This window comes from Amphiura filiformis, chromosome 1 (genome assembly GCF_039555335.1).
Source record: "Amphiura filiformis chromosome 1, Afil_fr2py, whole genome shotgun sequence".
In the NCBI taxonomy this organism is placed as follows: Eukaryota; Metazoa; Echinodermata; class Ophiuroidea; order Amphilepidida; family Amphiuridae; genus Amphiura; species Amphiura filiformis.
This window is the reverse complement of record NC_092628.1, coordinates 40158438-40176085: the sequence shown is the minus strand read 5'-3', so window position 1 is coordinate 40176085 and position 17648 is coordinate 40158438. Positions and strand designations below refer to the sequence as shown.

Below are 17648 nucleotides of genomic sequence, written 5' to 3'. Positions count from 1 at the left end.
AGGACACTTCAGAACGGTGAACAAGTTTGCAAGGTTCGTAACTTCTGATAATCTGAAGTAATGACCAGGAATGATAGTGACGATAATGAGGAGGAGGAGGAGGACGGGGAGGGGGAGGAGGAGCAGGAGCAGGATGAGGGGATAATGACAACGATGACGACGATGATGACTCATTGCCGTAGAAAATGTGGTTTTGACGGTGCTTTTATTTCTTACATAAATTATTTTTGTATATTTAAAGACTAGATTTAAGAACGTGAAACCCGAATAGGTTTCTTTAGTGTCTTTTAACATTACATTACTGTTCATTAACTATTTAGACCAACCATCAACAATCAGAGGAAGCGGTTTCAAAAGAATTTGAAAAACTCATTGCGACTTTGAAGGCCTCTGAGAGCAGTGTCAAGGAATACCTACTGGAACGTAAAGAAAGCAAGATGACGATTCTATCCACTCAGATTGCTGCAACGACAGCTGCGTCGGCTAAAATAATTGAGTCAACCAAGAAGATTGAAAATGTTCTCAAAGAGAAAGACAAGGTGGCCTTTCTTCTGGTAAGTGTACTCGTAGAATATAGTACAATGGTAGCATATAATCTTACCCATGTCCATTTATGCCGAGATGTCATTCCTCGATCTTGGAATTCATTATGTCCATATGAGGGTTCACACAATTTTGCCAATATTTGTCTATACATTGGTCTGCTTGCTTCATTCAAGTTCGGTAGTGACGTCAATGCTTTTTTTTTTTCGGTTGCGGCGCAAGCGTGCCTTGTACGCGTGCGAGTACGTTCTGCGCAGTTAACTTTACACGCGCGATTTGATACTGCGGCAGCTAAATACGCACATACGTCACTGCCTGATATGAACAAATTATAACAATGTTAATAGTATTGTCTGTAATAAAAACATGTTATACGCATATCGTCAAAATCCAATTATAAGTATCATAGTTCTGTGAACTTCTGTCTTATATTTTAATTTAATTTTGTTTCTGTTTTACCGACGTTTTTTACTGACGTATTTTTGTTTACACTCTTTACTAAAGGGGGATATTTTTATATCAAATCTCTTAGCAGCCTAGCCTGTTTTATAAAACTCCACTGGAAGTCAAACTGGAGTCAGGGTGACTCTAAAAGCTGAGTCCGGCCAATCCGCTACTCAAATGTCTAAAATAACTCCCTTTTGGGAGTCATCTGTCTCCCTTGAAGGTCATAATTTGTTGACTCCGCTGAAACGTTACCGTTGATGACTCTACACATGAGTCATTCGACTCTCAATATAGACCTTTTTCCCTTCTTCCCATCATGCACTATTCCAGGGGGTATGACGTAGTCAATTAACCTCATAGATCGTGTGCATCCGATGGTCTTTGCAATTATTTTGTCTTAATATGGGCATACTGATTCCATTATGCAGATTATCGTAAAGGCCATCGATATAACTAATTGTGCAATTATTGAATACACGAGTGATGCAGTTACGGAGCGATGCAGAACATCTGTGTAAGAGATTATTGTTTACGTTTTATTTTCATCTCCGAAAAAAAGTGAAACGGATGCCGACCATATATCACTGCGTGTCCCGTCATTAGTTTTTCACCTCTAGGTCTATAAAATGTATACAAAGTTAGGTTTCAATAACAGGAAACTTTTTTTCGCGACGACACCATGTCAATAAGGTATAGAAATGTTGTTTTTGCCCCCGAAAGGTATTAGTGATCGTGCGCCATTATCATGATTATAGGCGATTCCTTTTTTGTGATGAGGGCATTAGCCGAAATGTCTGATTCCAGAATGTAATGAACATAACTCTGTACTCCCCCGGGGAGATGATGTATTTTGCGACACTCATACCCCGCTGGAATAGTGCATGGTGGGAAGAAGGGAAAAGGGTCTATAGAGTCATTTTAAACATAGAGTCGCAGAGTGGCTGGATACTACTGTTAGAGTCACCCTGACCCCAGTTTGCCTTTCGGTGTCTGTGGAATCAAAGGACATCTATGGGTCTCTTCTATCCAGTGATACCAAAATATAATGTGAGCGCAGCTTTGCAACTTTACAATAAAAAAACCGATTTTTGGTTGAAAAATTCATACAATTCGAACATACAGTTTGCACTAAATTTTTGGCTAAGTATGAATAGAACTTTAAACATTTATTTTGGTCCATGTTTTAAGGTCTCAAATAAAGTAAAAAATTGAGGGGTTAGCGCGTAGAGCATAGCTGTTTTTTCAACCAACCAAAACTGGGAAAAAATGTATTTGGGCTTATCTAAATATCAAGTGTGAATTCAATATCGAAGTTTGTTGTACGGGGACGGGCAAAAATAAAAATCGCTGGGCCTCAACAACTCTACACCACCTAGCCACCTCAAAGTTTGACCGACTACCCCCGTGCCTAGTATAGTAGTATTGAATGAAATCTACGGCCAGCACCTCGACCCCGACCACTCCCAGCCTTACAGTCAGTCCACTCCGAAGTACAAAGTACAGACGCGGACGCACACATTGTGCCGACTTTGAAGGCATGCATACCTGCAGCAAAGACGCAGCACTACGCACTTTAACGCGCTGTATACGCGCGCGTTGTCAATTTGTACTTCAGAGTGGACAAACTTTGATTATTTTTAACAACTTAAAAAATACGAAGAGAATATAGCAATAACTAATGGGTCAATATCATTTTATAGATGGTCCGTAGCAGTGTCTACTCTCTTTGGAAATTGGGTACGACAAATGAAGCACCCCCGGCCCAATTTTGGTTCAGTAATTCCACAAATTGACTAGTTGGAATACAGCATTGCAAATTTGTGTGCGCCAAATCTGATTTTCACTGGACCAAACACAAAACATTTAACTAAAAACGTTTGAAATTCGGGTTATATAAAACGTTTTAATAACATTTAGAAATCATTTCTGAACACTTGATGCAAAACATTCTAAAATAAAGTTATTCATTGTTGACAAAAAAAATTGACTAAATGTTGTCAAAAAATATTTTGCAAGAACATTTTGATACCATTTTTAAAATGTTGCTGTACTGTTTTTTCATATGAAACATTTTAAAAATGTTCTCATGACCTTCAACTGTATTGAAACGTTTTACCAAAACAAAAAAACACTTTCATAATGTTTTCAAAACATTTGTGTGTTTACTGGGTATAGATTTTACTTTTCGTAAATTGTTTTTACATTTAAACATTAATTTAATATAGCAATATGATGATATTTGCTTAATCCAGTTTCTTATATGAGCAAATAGGTGAATGGTATACTGTTAACAGTATTAATTTTACCCTAAAAAGAGACCTTTGTTCTCTCCAATCATTGAACTTCAACCTAGTACAATATCACTGGATAGAATACCGTATACAAATAATACAAAATTATATTTAAACAAATATAATTATTCAGACCCAATATTCATGATTTAATTAGATGTCTTGATCAAATTACGACGTTGCATAATGCATTTTATTATACTGAATTGATGTTAATTTGCTCAATTTTTGTACCATTCTCCTTTTTAAGTAAACCATTGTTCGTTTGCATTTTCTTCCATATTGATGCTTGTTATTATTCACTGGTGGTACTCAACAGTACGCTTCGCTGCTGGAGAAAAGGTATTACACGTGTTTTGTTTCTTTTTGTCGCTTTAAAATTGTTGTTGTTGTTATTGTTGTATTCACAAAAGGTTCATTGTTGTACGTACAGTTACAAGAGTGTTCGTGGCAAATTATTTATAGATTGAGTATATATACCCAGCACAAGAGTATGTACTCCGCGCAACTTATTATACCAATCTCTCAAAAACACAAATTATGAACACAGCGCAGTGAGCGTTAGTCTGTCACGCTGTATTTAGCCTGTTAGAAAAGGTGGCGTGAATCGACATTAAGAATTAAATATCGAACTTTGTCATTTCCGACAGTGGTATCAAAATCAGTAGCGTAGCCAGCGGGGGGGGGCAGGGGGCAGAGTGCCCCCCCTTGAAAAAAAAATGAAAGAAAAAGTGCCCTCTGACAAAAAAATGAAAGAGAAAATCAGGAGGGCAAAGGAAAAGAAAAAGGGCAAGGAGCCCCTTTTCTAGCAAAATTCAGGGCCAAAATAGTGTAAAATACAAAATTTTTCCACGCTACGCGCGCACATTGTAACAATAAAGCCCCCTTTTTAGCCGGATAATGGGCAAAAATAGTGTAAAATACCATTTTTTTTCTCGCTACGAGCGCACATCATCCCAATAAGGCCCTTTTCGGGAAGCTCGAAGACATACAGTCTCTATGTATTGTATGATGCAACTGCAATTTTTTTCGTCTGCGCCCCCAAAATTTTATTTTGCCCCCCCTGACCAAGAAAGCTGGCTACGCCCCTGATCAAAATGCGCAGAACAACAAGATTCTCAATCTATGGGCTAGTTTCAGTGTCTTTAAGAAATCACAAGTTATAGGTTTATTGCATAATGAGAGGTTGTACTACAATATTGTTTCGTGAATGGCTTTCAAAGTCTGTCACCGTATAACTATTGTGTTCATAAAAATAATTTTTCTTCAATGGAAATGTCGTGTGATAATAATGGCCATCCTAAAACAGGTTGTTTGGCCCGACGACAAGAGGGTAAAGATCTGCAACCCACTCAATGTTTTATTGAATGTTTTATTTTTAGTTTGAAGGAAACTGAAGAAGATCAAATTGACCTCACTCCAGCTACAGATTACGACTTTTCTCTTCTTCGGAACTATGATGAATGTCTGGAATCTGTTCACTCACTGAAGTACCATGGAGTCAAAGGTAAAATGTTTTCGTATTGACAAAGTACATCATTTTCATCATTGTTTTAATCTTCATCATTGCAGTGACGACACTTAAAAGGGCATTGCGTGATCCACAGCCTCATCCCCCAATTTTCTCAAAAAAAGTTGAGATTTTTATATCACTGGAAACCTCTGGCTACATAATGTTTATGTACAAACTATTTCTTGCAGATTAATTCGTTTAGCAAAGATATCGAGAAATTTTAATTTCGTTCTGTTATACCGAACGAAATTACTATGGAGCAGTGTATACATATAATCATGCATAACTCGCAAACGCAAAATCAGAATCAACTGAAATTTGGAGAATAGGCTTTTTTCGTGGATATGTACTGAAAGAAGATGCTAGGATCACGAAATACTCCTTTAAGTATTTTTACTGGGGGTAATATGGGGAGGGGAAAAGTGAGCCAAGGGGATCTAAAAGTTGACTTTTTGCGGAAAAGGGGGGAGTTTTATTCGTTGGTTCTGACTGGAGGACCTCCTCACAGGGACAACTTTATTTGAAGGTATGTGCTGTTCCATTAGATTTGCGAACAATCTTTTGATAGTAGTTTATGCATTATTCGTGTAGAATGATGGGACTTGTAATTTTCGGACTAATTATATTTTTAAATGACTCAAAAGTACATTCCCGACCCCATTACCCGGGTGGTTTTACCAGCCAAATCTCCCGGATTGCAGGATCGGGAAAGTGTACCCCTGGAGCGCACCAATAAATCCATATTCAATCCCAGCTTACAATCCCCACCAGTTACCCCCCGTTTTCCGGGATAGGGGTGAGGAAGTACTTGAATAATACATTATATTATAATCAATTTATATCACACAATTGTCGGTTTCGTGAATTCATGCCTAATAAACCTTTAATAGCCCTCGTGTGTTCACCTCTCTTGTTTGTATGTTTTTGTTCAATAGTTCTCCAGGCACGATTTCAAGCTTCCAACAAGACTACTGAAGCGGTTATTGACAGGAACGTGTTGCGATATGAAGCAAGATATGAAGAGCAAGGTAAGCATGACGATTTTAGACATACGTGTGCTAGTGACTAGCGTGCTTTCAAAACAAATTGAAAAGTCTGCGAAACTGAATCTGCTTCTATGTTATGGCCATAGAATGAACAATAAACCTTTATCATGTTTATATAATAGATTTAAGAAGGCCGTGTGGTTTAGATGTAGCAGTAAGAGAATAGTTTGGGAAGGCCTAGTATGTTGATTAGGCTAAACAAAAAAGTTGATTTGCTCTTTAACTATTGACTGCTAGCGGAGAGACCGGGCTGCCCATAGTTGCCTAAGGGACCGTTCATAAATACTTTGGTGAGAGGGACTGGGCAAAGTGTGGAGGGGACACAAAAAAGTTTTGAATTGCACAAAGGGGGGGGGGGGCCAAAAGTTTTGGTTAATAAAGGAGGGGGGTCAAAAAAGTTTTAAACAAGAAAATACCAAAAGAACAAGAGCATACCAATTAAGCCTCTTTTTACCCTGATTATGGCCAAAGATAGTGTAAAATACATTTTTGCTCATTACCGATACCCCATAAAAGCCTTTTTGGAATATCAAACACTTTACAGTCGCTACAAACAAAGGGTATATGTATATGTATCCCACTGATAATACCGGGTCAAAATGATGCAACCATTTTTTTTGTCTTTGCCACGAAATTTATATTTTGCCCCCTGACCAAGAAAGCTGGCTACGCCCCTGATAAACAAGTCTTACGTATTAAAAATCTTGAGTATGTGCCCGGATGTTGCTCTCAATTTTCAGTGGCATAAAGACGGGGCGGGGCAGGTGGGGGCATGTGCCCTGGGAGCCACTCTTATGGGCGCTGAATTGGCCAATTTAGCATCGATTCTGCGCCCCTCTAAGCGATGAAAGTCACATTTTTCGCGCGCTTCGCGCGCATTTCAGGACAAAGTTATTTGAAATATCAATCTAAGACCGATATTCAACTTTATTATAAATTATATGTTCCGCGCGCAATAATTATTTCAAGAATTGGGATCGACACCTATCCTTAGCCCTGTGCGCCACAAGCCCTAGCTACGCCATTGTCAAATTCTCTTTCTTGTGTAACTTTTATTTATTTAATTATTGGTTATAAGAATTATTGGTTATAAAAATTAGAATGCATAAATTGAAATTAAACTTCATACAAGTCACAGCATGTGAAAAACACCTTCAATTTTCATGTTTTTAGGAAACAGGCTATTATAAATAAATGTATGAACAAACATGTAGGCCTATAATTTGCACAAATGGAGTAGCCCCCCTCCTCCAGACTGTTTTTTAACCTCTTGGAAAGGGGGGGGGGTCAAAAAAGTTTTGTATGTCTAAAGAGGGGGGTCAAAAAAGTTTTAGGTTCTCTGGAGGGGGGTCAAAAAGTTTGACTCCAAAAATTTACAAGTGCCCAGCCCCCCCCCCCCCACCAAAGTATTTATGAACAGTCCCTAAATATCTTATCTCTGATTTGCGATTCAACAACATCATCAACCGCCATGTTGAAACATTGCGTCTTATTATACTCCTTCCACCTTTACATAGTTTCCCTAAGACAATTGGCAGCACTTTGTGGATTACCAGTGGGAAATGTCAGAAAGAGATTCATAATGATAAATAATGTTATTTGAAAATAACACAAATTGTCCAAGTAACCGATAAGCGTCAATAATAATTCAAATCATTCACACTCTACTACCCAATAATGAAATATCCTACTAGAATAATTTTGGAACATTTAAAGAAAAGTCGGTTTATCTCCTTTTTAACAGATCTTCGCCGGCAGCAATTAAACAAACACCAACAGCGCCGGCTGATAAAACAGCAAATGAAAGAGACTCGGAGAACGAAATTAAAGCAACCGATTTACCCGTCTAAACAGCAGCCTTTTCTGCAGATCTCACGTTCACCCATACCTTATCCATGTGTAGCACTGGTGAATGATGCACTGGTCGAAGGCTACAACTACGTAGAATTTCGCATTATCAGTGGCAGCTATTCCCCACAAAACGTCAGTAGCGTTGTCCTGGGGATCTGCTACTCTCCATCAGATCCTGCTCTTCAATCAGATATCAACCAGAGTGAATGCTTATGGCAACTAGTTCAAATTCAGGTCAATCAATTCAGTCGTTCAAGAATACAGCAAGCGCCTCTGGTGAACAATCCTATATATAGGTGTCTCATACGATTAGAAGGCAAATGTGGTCCTGGTGAGATATCCATCCTTAAACAAATGCCCGAGTCTTACGTCACGGAAACTCCATCGTGTGCCCCTGCCATAGATGCCTTTGGTCATGGTTTCTACAAAACTGTAGCCTCCGTAGAGGACCAGTCTGGTTTGTTGGGTGTTTATTCCATCAGTAATCCAACGATACAACCGATATCACCAATCTACAATGCAATGGTTCGCGTTGATACAGGATCAGAACATGCTGGTAACACAGGAAACCTTTACGTGGCTTTCTGTCTGGATACCCCGGACTATTCCATAGAAGTAATGGAAAGCCCAACCATGTGTTCCAACTTCTCACCGGCCATGTTTAATCTTGGCTAGACTTAGTTTTGTTTTGGCAGCGTCAACGTATTGCAAGTGATATGACCAGGCGCCATTTTTAACCGAAAGTTGATGACACAAGACTTTTCCCATTCGTGGCAACGATTTTACTCTTTATTGAACATATAATTCTGTAATTATGGCCATAAGTTTTTTTTTGTTTTGCTCGAATGCAACGCCTAAGGCTTATTTCATTACTCCATTGCTACTCACTGCTACAGAGTTGTTTCAGAATACAACGGCCAAGCCAAAATCAGTCTTCAGCATGTTCAATGTCCTGCGCTGAATCAGTTTAGACTATAGCTTTTAGACTACCGGGAGGTGAGTAAGGAAAAAGGAATGTATTAAAGTTAAGTTCAGGCAGAATGATGGTGCATGCAACAAGGAAGTTGATTATTACTTAAGGCACTCTGACTTGTAATTAATTGTAGTTTAAGATGCCCTTACGAGTACAATATAAATATTGTTGGTGAGACGGCAACCTATGCGGATCGTGCATTCTCATCATCTGGGGCTCCCAAGGTGTTGAAGCAGCTACCGTCAACTTTCAATCACTTGAAAAAATCAAATCATGGATGAATACACGTCATCTCTTCAACTTGCTAGAGATCTCACAACTCGAGATCTAGAGATCTTACATGTACATTGTGTATTTTTAATGTACATTGTTTTGCTACTATGCTGTATATTCGGCGACATTTTCTGGTTATATATTTTGTTCGTCTTCCGCTTTTTATCTCACGGTGTGTAAGAGTTTAGCAGAAGCCAAATATCGATTCGTCTCTGTTAAATTCATGTTATGGGTATATTCTCTTAAGGGTAGACGATGTATTGTTGGTCAAAGGAGAGCGTGGCGCAATGGTTAGGGTACTTGCCTTTAGTGCATGAGGTCCCGGGTTCGATTCCCGGCGGTGGTGATTTGCTGGGATATTGACTTGGAAAAAAAGTCTGAAATTTAATTGGCAACTTCAGTAGATTAAATTCAGACTTCCGCTCTCCCCATGGTTCATTTAGAATTGGGTAAATGAATCATAAAAGTACTCCGTCCTTCGGAGGGGACGTTAAGCCGTCGGTCCCGTGTACAGAGAGCCATACCTGTACATGTATCTCGCAGCCAGTTTCGAAAAGAGTAGGGTGTTAACCCCTGACTGTTCCCAACCCGTCCCGGTGTTCAAATGGATCCCAATGGAAATAAGCTTCAATAGAGGCTTTCTTGGGTTATCCAGGGTTGTCAAAACCCAAACAAATCAAATTAAAAAAAATCAACCAAAAAATCGATTTTCATTATCTAAGTTTTTTTATCTTATTGAAAAATAACACTTTAATGTTTTGCAAAATTCATTCTACAAATCATATACTTTGAAGACTTATTTATTGTTGTTAATGACCTATGTACGTTTTATAATTTGTTTCGGTCTTCTTTACAACAGAACTCAAGAACAACAGATCCTACAAAAGTATATCTGTGATATTTCAATTCTTCTACACACTCGCTATGAAATGATCAATGCAATTTTTGTCAAAGCTCAATACCATTCGCAAGATGCTGTGAACTACCAAAAGGCAACAGTTTAAAATAGTTGCTAACCTGAAGGGGTGGGGTATGAAACTTTGGACAGTATTTATTGTGGGACATTAGAGCACATCAGACATATCGAATTGCATTTTGAATACGACGAATGTCCTTCTGATATCAAATAATTTTGATTTTTGAAATTCGCAATGTAATACACATTTTATGGCAAATGATTAAAATTGATATTTTGATATTTAACAGTACTCGAAGTAAACTTAATAAATCTGATGATTTATACTTAAAGTGTATGTAGATGGGATGAAAAGCCGACGATCAATTGAAAATTTTGACCTTTCGTATTGAAGATATGGATTTTTCCACAAAAAAAAAAAAAAAATAGGTCTTTTGGGGAAAAAATCCATATCTTTTTGAAAGGTCAAAATTTTCAATTGATCGTCGGCTTTTCCTCCCAACTACATACACTTTAAGAATATATCATTAGATTTATAAAATTAACTTCGAGTTATATATCAAAAATGTGAAAAATATCAAATTTTGATAATTTGTCATAAAATTTGTATTATATCGTGAATTTCAAAAATTAAAATTATTTGATATCAGAAAGACATTCTTCGTATTCAGAATGCAATTCGATATGTCTGATGTGCTCTCATGTCCCACAAAAATACTGTCGAAACGCTCAAAACGCTCATTCCAGATCCCTTAAATTAGCAAAAACATGAATGACGAATCGATATCCGGCCCTCTGCCAAACTCAAAACGATATCAGTTTTCTTTGCGTTGATCCACACCATGCTCCTCTCCAGAAGTTTCTCCTGGATAAGTGACATTGAAATTTAATTTATGTGATAATCCGGATTTATCTGGTTGAACTCTTTGTATATTATCTTTATTTTGAGCTTATAAAGTTAAACCCATATTATAACATTTATATACATTAGTATTTATTTTCCATAAAATGTCAGCTTTTACTGTCAGATATGTCCCCTTTTAGTTTTGAGCCGAAAAGTGAGGTAAAGCATAGAAAATTGGAATTTACTACTAGCGCCAATGCGTGTTACTCCCACGGTTGTAATACGGTACGATCCTCTGGGGTGTGTGTATGTGTATCCCGCACGCCGTGTACGTACTGTGCATACGTGTTCGACTAATATTTCTATCGTAATAGTAAAACGCCGGTTCCATCGTTTTATTCAAAATCTCGGATTTTGACAAAACTACAGCACCTAAAGTCTTGATTTTTGCAGATTATCTTTATTGACCAGGAAAGTACATTACAATCGTGTAAAAACCAGAATATAAAATTGTTTGAGGGCGTTCTCCTCAGCAAATGTTATAATATGGCTTTAAGTTGTATTTTTTTAGATAATATTGTATAATTTAGTTTACTTTTAAATTAATCTGTGTTAAGTGGGGGCGCTATACAAATGTTTGCAAATTGCTTGCTGTTGTTGAATGTTGGAGGCGAGTTGACACTGATCAGTTGAATAGTTTGTTTAAATTTGTTTGTCTAAAAAAGATCCTACTGACCCACTTTATATCTGAAAACAATTATTGAGATGAGTTATTATCATGTTATTATTATTGGATGGTCATAACTTTGGGCACAACTACTCAAAAGCAATAAAATCCAGATGAACGTATGTGAACGTGTAGAGAATTTCTTTAGCTGCAACTTGTTTAAAGGGCAATCGGAATGACCGAGGAATTAGTGAGTGATTGTCATTTGGTGCGATCTAAAAGATACAGGTGTAAAAGAATACTAGGCTTGAATGGGTATCAGTCATGCAAAATGCTTTCCAGATTGAAAAGTATGGTGGTATATATGTGGGATAATATTATATAGTATAGTATAGTATAGTATAGTATAGTATAGTATAGTATAGTATAGTATAGTATAGTATAGTATAGTATAGTATAGTATAGTATAGTATAGTGTAATTTAGTATTGTATATCATTATAATTTATCGTTAAAAGCATCGGTGGTCAAATACCAACCACATCAATTATCACATTTAAAATGATTAAATACAAACAAACGCCAATATTGAACGCCAATAAGTGTCACTTGTTTGTTTGTGAGGGAAGAATTCCAGATCACCATCAGCACATTCCAAAATAATCTGAGTCCTCTTGGATCCACCTGGTACCTTGTGGAAGACATCCACTGTAGTTAATGTTTGAATATCATATATATTTGGAATTTGCAACATTTGGAGATTACACACTGCACGTGGTTGCTGAAAAAGTCTCTTAATTAATGAATAATGTATCTTCAATTCCTAAGCTAATGAATTTCTCAATAAATAGAATGTGGTCCACCATATCAAACGCTTAATAGAAGAGTCCGGGGAAAAACCAGTGCCGCAATGTTGTTGACTTTGTCAGTACCCTGGTGCATAGTGGAGGAGGCAAACCAGATATTAAGGTGTCCTTGACATTGCCAAATTGCTAATGGTCAATTGTATCAACAATAATTATGTATCTTCTAATAAAGCTCTCCTCTATTTTTGCAAAACCAATATGTGAAAATAGAAAACTTATTAAACCATGCAGGACACGTAATCAAATGTAAATTTTTGTTGTTGTACGCCGGCTTTAATATTGTCGCCAAATGGTTTATACGGTTTGGATATGGTATTCAGAAAACCATGAAAACGGAAAGTTGCACAGAAGTGGTGTTCGGAAGAAATCCACATCCAAAAAAAGACAACAGTCTTCCACTTCAAGAATTGTGAGACTCAGAGATTGAATTCCAATGATAAGGTCACGTGGATGTCGCCAAAAAGAACTGGGACTCTGAAAATTACTCTGATACGTCATTGGCAATAAGAAAATATCTGTGTCATTAAAAATTATTCTTTTTTTTCTCTTTCTTTTTTTTCTGCGGTAACCGCGTGACCTGATCATTTCGGGGAGTTAGTAAAAAGTAAACATAAAGAACTCTGTCTCCACTCGCTGTGGGTTTCTTTCAACTAGCACTTCTATTCGAATTCTCCAGTTTGGTGGATACCTAATATACAAACCGAATAATTCGTTTACTGTTTTGGAATATCATAAAAATATAACGCTTAATTATATTATTGGTGATCTTTTTGAACGGCGGATCGGTGATCCTTAGTCTTGGGCGGTATCATACAATATGCGGTCCGATCCATTCAACATATCACTTCTCCTCCCTCCTATTTCCTTCAAAATCGTGAACGTATAATCTCTATAACTTTTAAATTGATGAACACAACTGCGTAAAACTTAACCTTGCTGAAACTGCCAAATGTCTTGCAACTGCAATCAACGCTTACCTTGTTGAAATGTCCGAACACAAAACTTGTCTTAACATGAAAAACGTGCATATCTCCAAAAGGTTTTAACTTTAACGTTTCTGTGACATGTTACAGTTCCTCAATAGTCTACGCGCAGGCCGTTTATTCCTCTGCGAGCGACATTGCACTGCCCCTGATGGTGGACTTTCACGTGCATTTCTTTGAGCTGCTGTTTCCGGAACAGTTCCGCGAGATACAAATCACTCTGAGTAGAAAATGGCTCTGAGTAGCTTGTCGCGATGGCATTACCTCTCCTCGCCGTATTATGTTATTTACATGTCGTTTCCACGTAAGCGTCACAATGTATGACTTTGGCGCTGTGCGCTCTGCCACGATACCAGGCCACGAAGATCTTTGACTACGACAGAGGAACTCTCTGTATTTGGTACCGATGTCATGTGCTGATTTATGTGCACTCTGCTTATTTGTCAATGTATCTCGTAAGTTAGGTTGTACTAACGACAAACGTGTACGAATGTCTCTGCGTAGAAATGAACTGGCTGTGTGCTAATAGTGGTTGTATGCGTTGTCGCTCTGTGATCGTCACTTGAAAATGCTGACATTTCACACTTCTGAGCTGCTGGCCAACCGGTTCTGGTAAATTCCAATACTCTTGACAATATGTCTGTGTTGCCTGCTTTATCAGTGATAGGCAACAGCTGTCCAATAATTTCTCTTCAACTTTGAAGATAGCGTCGGTCTCTTAATTCACACTAGGCAAGGGTATGGTATTCACTCTTTGCATGGTCATCAAGTTTGAAGGTAGAGCCTCGATCTGGCAGCATGCATGAATGGGAATTGAACGAGTCATATTCAACATTGGGTAAAGTGAACCTCTGTCTTTCATGTCTATTACCAGTTTGAGGCTCTACCCAATATGGCGGAACCATGCAAGGGGTGAATGGCATTCGTCGGTCCTAATATCCGTTCCAAGGGTTTGTGATCCGTCACGTCTAGATTGTGAAGAATCTCCCATACATATACTTGTGGAACCGCTTCAATCCAAACATCATCGACAATGCTTCCTTATCAACGTGATCCAGCTGCGCGTAACCTTTCTCGTGCTTGTTGAGACATCTTCATTCAAAAGCAATTGTGATATGATCAAGCAAAATCAGTCAGAAGTCGAAAATATTGATTTTGAGATATATAATAGACGGTCTGTCAAACGGAAGTATTTCCTTTCGTTTCCTATTGTTTTGGAAACTCTTTACCTGCTCACATCTTTTGAATTAGTTGTCCAAATTCAATGGGGTAACCTGCAGAAAGTAGCTTTGCGCAAATGCTTTTTACAATCCTATAAGAAGCTGAAAGTGAATATGACTGTACCTAGACCATATGGTGAAACAGCTGCCGCATGTTCCAATGGTAACTTGGTGTCGTAATGTACAAGCAACTAATGAGAGTGTCTCTTTCACCGGGTTGAATGCTGTCATCGTACAAGCTTCCGTCCACTACCACGGTTTATTGCCATGTAGCTCATTCAGTGGATACACTTCGGTCGATAGACGAGGTACAAACTGCGCATGGAAATTTACCTTACCTAATAACGATCTGTTACATTATGTGGTACTGCCTCTCTGCTGGCTTTGATCTTCTCATCAGTCGCTCGAATGCCTTTCGCAGATATTCTGCTACCCATGTACTCTAGCATACACTTTGTCCGGTTTCCGTCGCAGACAGTACTTCTGAAATCACTGGAACACTTTGTCCACGTTGCGAAGGTGTTCCACGTCATTTTTGCCAGTCATTAGCACATCATCCATTTAATGGCATAGGTGTAATCAAGATCTACAAGCACTTCGTCAATGAAGCGTTGCCAAATCGCTGGACTTGAAGAAATTCCGAACGGTAATCCTTCTGCGTATTAATCATAACAAGTTCTTGCGATTTGGCATCCAAAAAATTAATTAAATCTGCTGATATGCGCAGCTCCATCTTGGAGAACTTCTGACCTCCTGTCATCTTGCTCCCATCTCTCCGTGGCAGACGACATTTCCTTCCTCCGCCATTTTAAGCTCTCCGAATACGGGATACCAGTATATTGCCCCAATACGGAACACTATTCCGCTCGTCATTACGAAATGTGGACTAGATAGGGATCCAAATGGGTGTTAATATTTTTTCTCCAAAAAAACTCTTTCTAGGGGCTATACCCCGGGGACCCCCCAACTCAACACAAAAGTTGACAACCATGAGAGTTACCAAATCTTTCAAAAGCCCCCTTTGCAATGATTTTTCATCAAATTTACCCCCCTCCCCTTTTCATGCAAAATCGAGGACAAAATTTGGCCAAAAACAACCCCTTTTTGACTAGAATGACTAGAATTTCAAACACCCCTTATCAATGACACTAAATATTGACATAAAATTTCTAGATTTTCTGAAGTACCCCTTTTATCCAAATTTTGCGGCCAGTGCAAATTAAATACCCCTATTTTGCTGATTTCACTGTCAAATTTCACGGAGAGTGCAAATTAAATACCCCCTATTATTTTTCGAGGTCCTTGCTACTGGTAAAAAAATAACCCCTTTTCCGCGCAATTTGGTAACTCCCATCTCATGGTTGTCAAATTTTGTGTTGAGTTGGGGGCCGGGGCAATACTTATTATGGCAAGTAGGTGTAACATGAAGAATACATATACTTGCCAAATCTTCTGAGGAAGTGTCCAACTCCAAAAATACTGGTAGGCCTACAATGGTGTTAAAAGGGCCAATTTTGGTCGTCGCATTTCTGCATGCTTGGTAGCTAGACAGAGGTAGCTAGATCAAGACCATATTCACTACCCTTCTTTTTGTGTGGCCACAGCACGTTCATATTTTTGATACCAGGTCAGCCCTAGCAGGAAGAGTCGGCTTCTAGATGGACAGTAGAACACGTTGATGGCTACTCTCGTGTCAGATAGGCATAGAAATACATGACTCTATCGAATCGGGTTGTTCTTAGTTAATTGTTTGGCCTTAATTTTGACATTCGTTTTCATTCAGTTGTACAGAAAATTCACAAACTATTTGCTCAATAAATAAGTATTGTTAAGACCCACTTATAATTTTGGCCTGCTTGACCGGTGACAGCGGTATAAAAGGAGTGACAGCGGCAAAGGGAGTGCGATCATAATGATAGTTTGGGACGTTCTTTGTTACTGTATAACTCGATAGAGAAATCAGGAACAATTTTGGAAAGTAGGCATTCTGATGACATCAGAAATAATTCTTTGGTAGATCACCAGCGCAGCCACCTTCGGAGCCTTATTTCACCCTTATTCAGATGAGCACTCCATTATAATGCCTCTTTGAAGGTGTCTGGGAAAGTATTTCTTGAGCTGCATATATATAGTCCAATATTGAACACATTGGGTACTTTGGATCTTCTAGAACATCACCAGATACCAAGCAGCCATGTTTTTACCAGAGGTCAAAATGTTACATGGCCTGGAAAATTATTGAAAATCGGTTTTCACATGACCATTTAACCCCTGATCAAATCAGAGCTGCCCTAAAATCATAATTCATTTGTGTGTGGGGAGGGGGTGGGTGTGTGTGTGGGTATGTGCTTTTGTGGTTCATATACATGCATAAACACCAACACAATGAAATTTGACTTCGTGAAACTGGAAAAATATTTTTTTTAAATGCTCCACAATACTATCCCTACCCCTTAATTTAGCAACTCAAATACCATATAAACTCCTCAACATTTGAAACAATCACCTTTTTCACGGTTGAGTATACGTCTTGTGAATGTAGTGGGGTCTCAAACAGTGTGCCAAATTGACCATTATTCTGTGCTCAAACAACACTATATAGTCACTATCCTCAATAGCGGGTGGAAAACCATACACAGCCACAACAGCCAGGCACCTCCTCCCGTGCATGCAACCAACCTGGTCACACGTTGCTTTAGAATGGCATTCCATTCTTCAACCAGGATTCGTCACAAGTCATTCAATGGGGTTGCATTGGCTACTCTGGCACAGCACGACCAAGCTGGTCTCACATGTGTTTAATCTGGTTGAGATATGGGATGGTGGCAGGCCAGTCCATTTTCTCTACTCCCATATTCCGTAGGTAGTCGTTGACTACCCTGGCTCTGTGGCGGAGAGCGTTGTCATCTTGGAGGATTGCATTAGGTCACAGATTGTGAAAATATGGGATTGCAGCTTGCTTGCTGCACTGCCATAATGGTCAATTTGGCACATTCGGTTTGAGCTGGTTTGAGACCCCACTACATTCACAAGACGTTGACCTACTCAGGCGTGAAAAAGGTGATTGTTTCTTGATTGACTTTTTTTTCATATTTACCAGACTATGTTCACTGTTCAGCTCAGACTATGACCACTATCTCATACCCATATCAAAAAATGAGACCTTTCCGGATAACTTCCCGATAGTCACCGGGTAGACACCGGCAAATTTCACAT

General features: G+C 38.6%; 1 protein-coding gene across 1 annotated transcript; it reads left to right on the top strand.

Annotated features, from left to right (window-relative positions):
• Positions 1 to 328: 328 nt before the first annotated feature.
• LOC140146947 (uncharacterized) lies at positions 329 to 10020 on the top strand. The gene is made up of 5 exons (XM_072168784.1): positions 329 to 554; positions 3601 to 3623; positions 4664 to 4788; positions 5730 to 5822; positions 7585 to 10020. Exons 1-5 carry the CDS (start codon positions 438 to 440, stop codon positions 8364 to 8366), a joined length of 1140 nt encoding a protein of 379 aa, XP_072024885.1. The 5' UTR covers positions 329 to 437; the 3' UTR covers positions 8367 to 10020.
• The last annotated feature ends 7628 nt before the right edge of the window (positions 10021 to 17648 follow it).